General features: G+C 40.5%; 1 protein-coding gene across 10 annotated transcripts in view; it reads left to right on the top strand.

Annotated features, from left to right (window-relative positions):
- B3GALT1 (beta-1,3-galactosyltransferase 1) overlaps positions 1 to 12,725 on the top strand; it is a 602,186-nt gene that overhangs the window by 545,299 nt on the left and 44,162 nt on the right. For 5 of the 10 annotated variants that reach the window (XM_067741658.1, XM_067741664.1, XM_067741655.1 and 2 more), the window contains one exon: positions 12,452 to 12,612. Coding sequence is in view for 1 of the 10 variants with exons in the window: in XM_067741665.1 (XP_067597766.1) it covers positions 12,452 to 12,571 (120 nt within the window). In the remaining 9 variants the exon portion in view is untranslated. The remainder of the gene's footprint in view (positions 1 to 12,451; positions 12,613 to 12,725) is intronic. The other 5 variants (XM_067741665.1, XM_067741663.1, XM_067741660.1 and 2 more) reach the window with 2 other exon arrangements.

Raw genomic sequence — 12,725 nt, 5'->3', positions numbered from 1 at the left:
ATAAAAGCAAGGTTTGAATTCATGGTTGTTATAAACGATTCAAACAATATAGTTGTATGGAGAATAAAAAGAAGGGCCTTTGCACTGGCTGCTCACAGGAGTCCACTCCTATCCCCAGAGGCAACAGCTGTTAATTGTTTTCTAAGTGTTTTATTTCAGGGCTAGACCCAAACATCTAGACTTAATATAACCAAATGGCTTAGTGCTTCTTATAATGTGACTCATTCATAATTGAAAATCCATTATATCTATCATATCACCGTTATTTGTATATCTCTACTAAGTCCCTACAAGCACTTTATCAGTAGCTCTTGAAAGACATTATCTCAGCTCATCTACTCCAGAAGAACTCCTTCTTAACATTTAAAATGTTACAGTTGCCCGTAGGTAATTGCTGTGTTTTTTATTCCATGGAATTAAAAACCAGCAATAACAAAAATCTGCAGTGAAGTCGACAGCTCTTTAAAATGAATTAGCATTTTTCTTATGAGAGCATTTACATACGTTTGAAACAATAATAGTGCCTATATGTACAAGACATTATTTATTTAGGCTGCAAATGATTGCCGATGGGTTTTCAGATCAGATCACTTGAGGAAATTAACTCATCACTGCTGACCACATCCACCCACCCCCCAACACACCCACAAACACACACATGCAGAGAGACACACACATCCCAGGCTGGGAAATATCAGTATTAAACTATAGAAACTTTTCATCAAGCAGGGACGTTCACTTAAAATGTACCCTTAAAAAATTGCAGTGAAGCAATTCTGTTCTAAATGGGTCATTGTTTAATTTTTAGCTCTTTAAATGTTTTAAGGAGCAAATAGGCTTTCTATTCTGAAATAGCTCAATTATGTTTCGATTGCAACGTCAGATTTTTCCAAAGATCTTGGAACTCAGATACTGTAATCATTTATACATAAGTTGATAATTGCTTTACAAAAATTAAAAACTGTTGCCGTGGCGGTGGTACAGTGTGGGCATATGTGGTGTCTTCTCTCATCCTAGAGATTTCACAGTGTGCTCAGCTCTATCGATCTGGGAACATACATTGTTGGATTCTGCATGATTCCGGGTATCTGCAGTCTTCCAGGTAACAATGCAGAGGAAACGAGCTGGTGCCTGCGGCTTTGGCAGGGGCTCGTGCAGGGGGAGCGTCTTGCAGCAGCTCGCCCATCTTTGACCTTGTGCAGATGGTTTCCGCTCTGCACACTTGGCTTCCTGAGCAAAGACCTCAGAAATGAAATGACATTCAGTCATTTATCTAAAACTCCCCCAAGGAATACATCTTTTTAAAAATAAAGTACATTCTGCGTGACCCATTTCCACTCTCTCTCCGTCACATGTATCACAGTTCCATGGAGGAGTAGGTAGTTACAGGTGTGCATTTAGCCCAGTGAAAGAGTTGTATTTTACTCTAATTGAGGCATATTTCTCAGGTCCTTTTGTATTTATTACAATTTTTTTCCAGGGGAAAATGTATTACAAAGAGTATACACACAGTGGCCCTGATTTGTGACTTTTCTCAAAATGTCTTATTTTCCCTCAGAGAGAAAAGTGGACTGATTGGTTTTTAGAAGCTGGACCAAGAAGGGTTGTTTTTTTAAAATTTATTTATATATTTATTTATTTATTTTTGGCTGCGTTGGGTCTTTGTTGCTGCGTGCGGGCTTTCTCTAGTTGTGGCGAAAGGGGGCTATTCTTGGTTGTGGTGCACAGGCTTTTTATTGCGGTGGCTTCTCTTGTTGCGGAGCACGGGCTCTAGGAGCTCGGGCTTCAGTAGTTGTGGCACGCGGGCTCAGTAGTTGTGGCTCGCGGGCTCTAGAGCACAGTCTCAGTAGTTGTGGCGCACTGGCTTAGTTGCTCTGCGGCATGTGGGATCCTCCCTGGACCTGGGCTCAAACCCGTGTCCCCTGCATTGACAGGCGGATTCTTAACCACTGCGCCACCAGGGAAGTCTGACCAATAAGATTTTAATAGAACAGATGGACTGCTTAAGGTACCACATCTTTGGGGCTACTATTGTTCCAAGTTTAATGAATATAGGCAGAACCGGGTAATTCTTAATGTAACTTTCCACTCTAAAATTGATCATTCCAGCCATCTGTGCACTACAGAGCACATCTTTGTTTACTGCCTAAAGTTTAAGTAACATCCAGCTAAGCTTGCTAAGCCTAGTAGGTCCCACTTCTCGCCCTGTACAAAGAAAACAGCACGGAAACCCAAAGGCAGTTTATCAGATAATTTTTAATAGAATTCCAGAAAACTCTGCACATATTGCCCAAGGTCATCGATACTTACCTGGGGAGAAAAATAGTTTCTTTTCCTCATGTCTATCTGGTTAAAATGTACGGCTTCCTCCTGGGAAGAAATCAGGCACAAATAAGAACACATGAAGAAAACATGAAAATGTAGCTCACTCATCGTATTCTCAGTGCCAGAGAGGGGTCTACCTAAACATCAGAGAAGTTCAAGGCAACAAAGAAGGGCCACCAAGCAGCCCAGGTGATACTGTTGTCAAAGGAGTGAGGCGTAAGTGGCTTCCATGACCCTTAGTGAGCAGGGGAGTCTAGATCTCAAAACTTGAAAAATAATAGCATTAATCAAAGTACTAGAGTAAAGGTATAAAGTTGTATTCATGTAGCGTAATTGTAGTAAAAAATTGTAAGCTGTTACCGAACCAATCTTGGGCCCGTTCACCGGCACACAGTAAAGCCAATCTACTGACACCAGATTGTGGTGAAGGAAAGTGCAGCGTTTACCGTAGGGTGCCGTACAAGGAGTCTGGGACAGCTATTGCTCAAAAACCCCGAGCTCTCCTATTAGTTTCGGCAAAGCATTTTTTTCTTATTGAAGTATAGTTGATTTACAAGGTTGTGTTAGTTTCAGGTGTACAGCAAAATGATTCAGTTACGTATATGCATATATATTCTTTTTCAGATTCTTTTCCCTTATAGGTTATTACAAAATACTGAGTATAGTTCCCTGGGCTATACAGTAGGTCCTTGTTGGTTACCTGTTTTATGTGTAGTAGTGTATATATGTTAATTCAAAACTCCTAATTTATCCCTCCCCCGCTTTTCCCCTTTGGTAGCCATAGATTTGTTTTCTATGTCTGTGGGTCTATTTCTGTTTCATATATAAGTTCATTTGTATCATTTTTTTAGATTCCACATATAAGCAATATCATATGATGTTTGTCTCTCTCTGTCTGGCTTACTTCACTTAGTCAAAACTACAATGAGGTATCACCTCACACTGGTCAGAATGGCCATCATCGAAAAGTCTACAAATAATAAATGCTGGAGAGGGTGTGGAGAAAAAGGAACCCTCCTACACTGTTTGTAGGAATGTAAATTGGCACAGCTACTATGGAGAACAGTATGGAGGTTCATTAAAAAACTAAAAATAGAGCTACCGTATGATCCTGCAAACCCAATCCTGGGCATATATCCGGAGAAAACCATAATTCAAATAGATACATACACCTCTATGTTCATAGCAGCACTACTTACAGTAGCCAAGACATGGAACCAACCTAAATGTCCATCGACAGATGAATGGATAAAGAAGATGTGGTATGTATGGAATATTACTCAGCCATAAAAAATGCAATAATGCCATTTGCAGCAGTATGGATGGACCTAGAGATTATCATACTGAGTGAAGTAAGCCAGACAGAGGAAGACAAATATCATACGGTATCGCTTATATGTGGAATCTAAAAAAACAAAAGGCAAAGTGGTATAAAGGCCAGGTGAGGGAGGGGTGTCCCAGGGTATGTGATTAGCTCATGCACAATTCTACTTGGTTGATGGTGAGGTAACAGGACAGTGTCACAGGGGTTAACGCTATCAAGGCACCAGTAGCCACCAGGTCATAGTCATCAAGTAATTTCTTCCACTTGGTGGGAGTTTTAGCATCTGTAAAACAATTCAGGAAATGTGCACCAGGTACTGTTATCCAGGCACTTCAGAGAGGAGCTAAAGCAGAGGGTATGCAGGAGGAGTCTTTCCCAGGAAGACCCCATAGAGTCCTGCTCAATTAAAAAGCCATGGGACTTCCCTGGCAGTCCAGTGGTTAAGACTCCACACTCCCAGTGCAGGGGGCATGGGTTTGATCCCCAGTCGGGGAACTAAGATCTCACATGCTGCATAGTGTGGCCAAAAAAATTTTTTTTTAATTTTTTAAAAATTACAAAAAAAAATTATTTCTCGAGTGTCTGACGTTCAGATTTAGTCCTTCTGTGAGATCATTGGTCTACAGGCTTCCCCTATCTTTGTTTTCCAAATGAAAGGACTTGTGGGGTGTTTTTTTGTTTTGTTTTTGGTTTTGGGTTTTTTTTGCGGTACATGGGCCTGTCACTGTTGTGGCCTCTCCCTTTGCGGAGCACAGGCTCCAGATGCGCAGGCTCAGCAGCCATGGCTCACGGGCCCAGCCGCTCCACGCATGTGGGATCTTCCCGGACCGGGGCACGAACCCATGTCCCCTGCATCGGCAGGCGGACTCTCAACCACTGCACCACCGGGGAAGCCCCTTGTGGGTTTTTTTTTTTAACATGAGTACTAACTGATTCCCTGTTTACTCAAGACATTTCTAAACTGATTTCTTTCACAACTTAGCCAAGATGTGGAAAACACTTTCACAGTGTCAGGTTTAACTCCCCATTCTTTTGGAAGGTCTGTTGAGGAAAATGTGCCCAATTTGGAAGTAACAGATGTGCATTTTCTTTTCACATCTAAGTATCCATCAGTTAAAACCTAGTGTGAAAACCTAGGGTGAAGCTTTGTACTTCAGAGGAAAAGATGCACTGTTCCCCTACTGGGCCTGTTGCTGGCCAGGCCACTTCAACAAGCCGTATTGATCTTGGAATATAGAAATCCCCATTCAGCATGATCCATTTAGGGCAAAGGGGGCTTCTCTGTGAGTGCCCACCTCCCAACCTCCCACCCTCTACAGACGCTGCAGCAGCATCTCTGTCATGCCTCTCTCTGGTCCATATGGCTGTGAGCATCTGCACCAAATGTGCCTGGGTATGAAGGAGAACCACTTAAGTGAGGAGGAGAATCATTCTCCAGGTACATGTCAGGTCAAGATGCTACCCTTTGAATTAAGGGATGCTATTGCTCCTTCAGCCGTCTATAGGGCGTACATTTTAAGCTGTTGGTTTTGTTTTGCTGTTTTTTAACGGTGGTGATATATTTGTGCAGATGCTGGCCTGTTCTCTCACCCATTGTCTCTAGTGGCAGATGCCATACCCATTTCTAAAAATACTGATCTAGAATAAAATGCCTGTAGAAAAAGAAAAGAAAAAAAAATCAAAGCAATTGCCCACACATGGGTCACATTCAAGTCTCATTGTTGCTTACTGGCTATAGACAATCTATGTCAAAATCAGAAGACATGTTCAAATTCCACGAGCTTATGTGGAATGATTTACCATAACAGTGTTTGCAAGATATGCTGTGCATGACCTGAAATGTCCAGCTAAGGCAACAGTTGACTCAGTCAATATGCAAACTTCGCAGAATTCCTTTGCACATATGCCCTGGAATGGTCTTAATTTTCAGAATCAGCTTCTGCCATCCAAACGTCCATTTAGCTGTAGCTAAAATGTTTGACAGCCAAACACAAACAAGGATCTATTCCATTGTTCTGTTTTTGCTTGTTGTAAAGATAAATTCATTTTCTACCAAACTCATTAGCAAAACAACTCACTTACACAGGCTAAAATTTCATAAATAGACATAAATTAGAACATTTGTATTCTTGAAAAGTGTCATGAAATTATACCAAACTTTTAAAAGGGTCATAACATATCAGATATTTGAAAAGCCACTTGAATTTTCTTCATTGTTCTTTCAATCCCCAGGACCTAGTATGTGAATTGTACATAAGAGGAAAATGAAAATATTGTTGAACTGTTGAAAGACTAGCTCAGATGTATTCTAGCTTAAAACCAGGAAAACTAGGCCAGATTATTTTTAAGGCTCCATACTACATCCCTTTAGCCTCACAATATCACCTGTTTGTTTACGGAAACATTAGCTGCATTCATATATTTTAGTCAGAACAAGTGAAGCTGTTGCTCTTAATTTTTAATACCCTGAACACCTCATTTAAGAGAAAAATGCATTTGGTCACACACAAGACACAGACACACACACACAGTTCCAGTTCAGGGTCTCTCCTCTGTGCTTCAATATCTCCATTACTTGCTGGAGAGGGTGTGGAGAAAAGGGAACCCTCTTGCACTGTTGGTGGGAATGTAAATTGATACAGCCACTATGGAGAAGAGTATGGAGGTTCCCCAAAAAACTAAAAATAGAATTACCATACAACCCAGCAATCCCACTACTGGGCGTATACCCTGAGAAAACCATAATTCAGAAAGAGACAGGTACCACAATGCTCATTGCAGCTCTATTTACAATAGCCAGGACATGGAAGCAACCTAAGTGTCCATTGACAGATGAATGGATAAAGAAGATGTGGCACATATATAGAATGGAATATTACTCAGCCCTAAAAAGAAACAAAATTGACTTATTTGTAGCGAGGTGGATGGAGCTAGAGACTGTCATACAGAGTGAAGTAAGTCAGAAAGAGGAAATCAAATACCGTATGCTAACACATATATATGGAATCTAAAGAAAAAAAATGGTCTGAAGAACCTCGTGGCAAGACAGGAAAAAAGACACAGACGTATGGACTTGAGGACACGGGGAGGGGGAAGGGTAAGCTGGGATGAAGTGAGAGAGTGGCATGGACATATATACACTACCAAATGTAAAATAGATAGCTAGTGGGAAGCCGCCCCATAGCACGGGGAGATCAGCTCGGTCCTTTGTGTCCACCTAGAGGGGTGGGATAGGGAGGGTGGGAGGGAGACGCAAGAGGGAGGAGATATCGGGATGTATGTATATGTATAGCTGATTCACTCTGTTATACAGCAGAAACTAACACACCATTGTAAAACAATTATACTCCAATAAAGATGTTAAAAATATATATCTACATTACTATATTGGCTGAATTTTGTCTGTCTCAAGAATTATATGAGTTCCTTTATATTTTCAGCTTCTCCTAGAATACTACAATATAGAAGACATTCAACATAGTTTTGTTGGGTGAAATAATAGATATTATAGGAGAGGAATTAAGTAGCTGATTAGAGAATCAAAATGTGGCCCAAGCTATCTTTCATCAGTTCACCTAAGAGTGAGGTTTGAGAGAGACTAGGCTCCTACCTTGTGCCACGCCCTGTGCTATGTTGTGATATGTAAGACAGAGTTTGCGCCCAATGATTTTAGGCCATGAAAGGCCATTTGTTGGAAACCTCACTTCCCATCTGCTTTGACGCCTGTTACAGAAATGCGGTAGATGATAGAATAGAGATAGTCAATACTGAATTACTTTTTAATCATTGAATTGCAGAATCATCCACACTTTTCTTACTGAGTTTCCTAATTCTAGCCTCATATGCTAAAATCATGACAAGTTCCACTCCTTTTGATGGCTGCTGGTTTTTTTTCCAGAATTGGATGCCTAAGTGGTGTTTTTGCAGTTGCTAGATTGCCAAAAGTTAACGTGGATGTAGGATGTAAGGGGCAAAGCTGAGAAAAGTTTCTGTATAATCTGTCTCTGTCAAATTTTGAATCTCCCCTTATGGTCTTTTTCTGTGGAGTAAAGGACTCAAAAGAAGAAATAACTTTTTTTTTTTTTTTTTTTTATTGTGGTACGGGGGCATCTCACTGTTGTGGCCTCTCCCGTTGTGGAGCACAGGCTCCGGACGCGCAGGCTCAGCGGCCATGGCTCACGGGCCCAGCCGCTCCGCGGCATGTGGGATCTTCCCAGACCGGGGCACGAACCCGCATCCCCTGCTTCGGCAGGTGGACTCTCAACCACTGCGCCACCAGGGAAGCCCAGAAGAAATAACTTTGATAGATGTGTAGCTTTGTTCAGAATGTTTCCTCTGAATTTTTCTGCCACCCCAGCTAATGGTGAATTCTCTCATTAACTAACTCTCTGAGTTTCCGAAAAATATTGGTATTTACGAACAGAAATTGGCTTAGTTCATCTTCTTTGGAATTTAGTTTTTAGAAAACTGGAATGCTTTTTAACCCAAAGACTTTGTGTGGCTTGGTTAATGTTTTTAAAATCTTCTCCCACCTTATGGTGTACATGCTAAATTGGCTCTAGAAATATTTTATGATTTCATTAAACAAAGACATGCTGTAGTGATTATCACTCTACTGTTAGGACAGACCATATTTACAAGTAAAGAAAATGGCAGTACTTTTAAATAAAATCATTTCAGTTGATTATAATACTCTAAGTATTATACCCAGGATGTTCTTTGATCACTGTCAGAGCTTACTCCTTTGATAACTTTGTCATTTGGACATTGGCAGTTGTATCACTGCGTTCTGTCTCATGGGGATGGTTCCGTTTCCATGGGAGCTGGTTGCCTCTTTCAAAAAGGCAACAATAAAGATGACTGACAACACAGCAGGGCTAGAAATCCTAGGATTAGAATAATATTCTGTGTAAAACAGAAGAAACCTAGCCTTGAGAAGTTACAGCCATCCAAGACCTAGGAGTATAGTATATCATTCCCTCTGAGTAGCACTGTGTGCAGTTAAGAACTTATCACATGGATTTGGGCACAGAGATGTGCAAATCAGTCTTTCTTAAGTGGCGGTTTGCTATCCAACAAGCTGTCCAGAGGTTGAGGACTTGGGAGTGGGTAGTGACAGAAGCTCTGATTTCTAGCGCTAGCCAGTTACTGTGTTGTAAATAGATCACACACATGCCTCCAATTTCAAAGTATCAACATAATGCCACTGACCACGCAGTTGGGAAGAGATGTGCAAAGCCAGCTCTGCCCAAGCCCAGGAGGGCAGCTCCAGCACACAGTGGCCCCATGCAGGCCCACCCAACTCCAGAGCCCCCTGTGAGCTGGGCTCAGGCCTCTGCTGTGACTGCATCACAGTTCAATCTCTCCCTCCCCTTCCCTCTTCTCCTCTCATCCCAAAACAGGTGTTGCTCCTGAGAACATGCTCCGATCAGCTTTCTGCCTGTGTGTCTCAGGGTCTCAAAGTCTGTTTCCCAGGGACTCCACCTATGACAAGAGAAATGGAAAATTAAGCTCATTTTCATTGAAACTTAGAGAATGAAAACCCTCTGTTCTCCCTTCTAAATTCATCAACAAAGCTATTACCTCTCCTGGCTTCCTAATGAATCACAGAACTTATATTGATAAGCTAATAAATGGTGCTTTCTGTTTTGCTCTGTAGGTCTTTATTCAAGTCTTTGACTGCAGACAGACCATACACACACCAGGACAAAATGTAGCCAGGTGCTGACAGAGATTCACACTGCAAATTCCTTTGTTGCCATTAAGAGGACTGTAGCAAAACTGGAGAAACTACATCTCATGTCCAAATATTTTACTATCTTATTCGTCCTATTCTGTTACTAAAGTACTTCATAGCTAACTCTTGTGTGGAGGCAAAACGAAATGAATGGACTCCTCGGAATAAATGGCACTAGCAAGATTTCTTTTTGCCACATGAATCAAAAAAGAAGAAAAGATATTTATGAGGTGTAATAGGAAAATGTACTAGAGCCACTATAATTTTTAGGCCTGGTAAAATTATAACTTAGATTAAAATGTGGGTGACAAATTTTGAATCTAGGCTCTTTTCCCAGAAAAACACAACAATTTATATAGTCAATTTTCAGTTATCTGCCCAAGGAGAAATAGCAATAATGGCAGTTACCCAAAAGAGTAGATAATGAACAAATTCATTTCTATTTGACTTTGAAATATTGCTTCATATTCTAAAACCAACATTTGGATGTGGATGCATTTTATATTCTGGAAAGCTGTGATGACTCTAGTTTAAATACTGAAACTGTGCTTTAGAAATCAGACTAAAGAAAGTGGCTTATGTTTTCCATCTGGTCTGGTACAGTACGTTCCTATTTTCTATATTATTGCTGAGAATAGCTATCATTAACTCTTAGGATAATGTTAAGTTTATCTGAAAGCAGAGAAGAATTGCATCTATGTTTCCTAGTTTATATTTTCCCAGAACTGATTTTGATTGAAAAGACACCTTCCTTCCCTGCCCTGGTTTGGCTAAAATTACTTTTAAAATATTTTGTGTTAAAAAAGTTAAACAGAATGAGTGGTAAAGGTAAGGAGTTATACCTAAATAAGATTTAAGGTTTAAACTGAAATATCTGCCCCTGAAAAACTGAGTTAGCTGTATAGACATTTTCCATTTGTATTTTGGCCCTACTTTGATTATTTTTCATTCGGTAAATACTAATATGTAAATAACAGTACCTGGTATAGGATCCGGCTCACGTTAGCAGCCCGTAACTGCTCATTTCCTCTATTCCTTGCTTCCTTCCTTTTCTTCACTCAATAATATTTTATATAAGATGCTTCATACACTTTAATAAATGTTTATGTCTTATTCTACTCTTTCTTTGTATAGACAATTCTATAAAAGCAAGGACTTTAAAAAAATATATGCTAGAATGAAACCTTCCAGGTCTTATTTTCCCTGTGTTGACATTCAATACATGTTTCCTAAAAGCTACCTCCATGGAAATTGATTTATCAACATTAAGCAAATAATCTGTTAAGAGCCATAGTATTTTAAAGGGTAAGAAGGAGGGTGGATGCAGTCTAAAAATGGACCACGTGCTCTCTTGTCTTATTCATGGTCATGCGGCACCCTCCTATTCTAGAACAATATATTTTTACATAAGGCAGAAGTATACCTAGCATTGCAGTGTTTTGATTGTTTGCTTTGAGGCTCCTTTGCTTTCGTATTTGACTTAATAAGTATTTGGTGTTTGAGCAGAGTTGATTATCTCTCCCTTTAAAGATCTGAATAGTATCTTCAATGGAACACTGAGAAAGCGCTAGTGAAGTGGGTTAAGAAAATAGCTAAGCTAATTAGGCCTGTGTTCAAACACTTGGCTCCGCTCATACCAGAGTGACATTAAACAAGAAGCTGGCTCTCCCAAGGTCATGGTTTTCTTATTATTAAAGTGAAGGTAATAACATAAAACAAAGTGGGTTTTGACTATGATTATAGATAATAAATGCAAGAAAATTAGCATACAGTAGGCATTCAATAAATGTTGGCATTTGTTACAAATTGTAGCGAACACTTACTGAGTGCCTACCTTTTAAGTACCATTCTAAGCACTTTCTATGCACTGATTCATTTCAACCTCAGTGCAATTCTGTGATTCAGGTACTGTTGTTGTCACCGTTTTGCACATGAAACTTAGCTTACGTCACAGCAAGCAGCTGAGTCAGTATTTAAACCCATCCCATTCACTTAACCATCACACAATACCACCTGTCATATAAACAGAGCAGACTTTTAGCAGACGCTAGAACCAGCAGGTGGATCCAGTGCGACCCACTCATGCCTCTGCCCATATCCCTCACTCCCACTTTTCACATCTGGCCATGCTGAGGGCCATATTTTAGTCACTTGGCTTTACCCAGAAATCCCTCCATAATATGAATAGTGAGAAGAGAGAATTATACCCCTCATTATGAAGGGTTATATAAATACAGCTTGGGACCCAAGGGTCAGATCAGCTGGAAACAGCTTCTGATTGGCTTCTAGTCTGTTATGCAGACAGGTCTGATCAGATGCAGCCGGTCTTAGAGTGGTCACGAGTCGTAAAGGAAAGGGATGAGGCTCATGTCTAGAAAGCCCAGCTCTGCCACTAATTAGCTGAGTGTCTTTGCACCACGGCTTCAGTCCTCTGGATCCTTCTTCATCCTTGGAAATTAAAGATGTTGCCCTACATCTTAGATCTCATGGCTACTCAGGAGCTAAACCTAACCCTCAGGTGGGCTTTGGCTTTAGCTGTTTGACCTGCACAAAGTTTTGTTTTGTTTAATTGAATTCTATAATATAAATTCAAAAGGTTTCACCTAAAAATCTGTGTTTCTGTCTTCCCTTGAGAACCTGAAGTCATGGCATTTTTGAGCCTGTTTTTCCTTATGGCATCATTGGAAGCTCACGTCTGTGGGGCAGACGTGAGCTGTGGCTGCCCGCTTCAGATGGGACATGTGCTCACCAGTTGAGCATGGCTCTACCACTCCCTGCTGTCTCACACCCAGTCTGCTTCCTCTCTTACCCTACTTGCCTAGTCTTGTAGGAATATAGGTTTGCAATCCTAGGACCAGCTCTGATGTTTATTTGTTCATTCATTTATTACTTTTTTATTTGATCAATGTCTGTTCAATGCTTACTTACTTGCCATTCTGTATATTGTGCTTATAGCCTAAATGCAAAGTTTTCTTTCTAAATGACAGCATTTCTGCCTACATTTCTCAGAGTCTGATTAATTTCCATTGTTTCTAAAGTGTTCTTTCTTCTTCTTATCCACCTAGGAGCCTGCAGTTTGCTAAGCAGCAGCTTCTCCTGGCATGAGACACTGCAGATCTCCTCACCAGACAGGCTGAGACTATGCTCTGTGCCCTGCACCTGGAGTAAGAAGAAGAACAAGCAAGGTTGGTCCAACAGGTGGGAGAAGGACGCACTGCTCAGTTAGGTAGGCCACCACACCATCACTGTGGAAAAATAATAGCAATTCTGTAAAATCAGACATCAACATCTAAGAACTCATGAGTAGAGAAAAAAATTTATTTTTCTTTTATTAATATT

Source organism: Pseudorca crassidens, chromosome 6 (assembly GCF_039906515.1).
Source record: "Pseudorca crassidens isolate mPseCra1 chromosome 6, mPseCra1.hap1, whole genome shotgun sequence".
Lineage (NCBI taxonomy): Eukaryota > Metazoa > Chordata > Mammalia > Artiodactyla > Delphinidae > Pseudorca > Pseudorca crassidens.
This window is presented reverse-complemented; position numbering and strand designations above follow the sequence as displayed.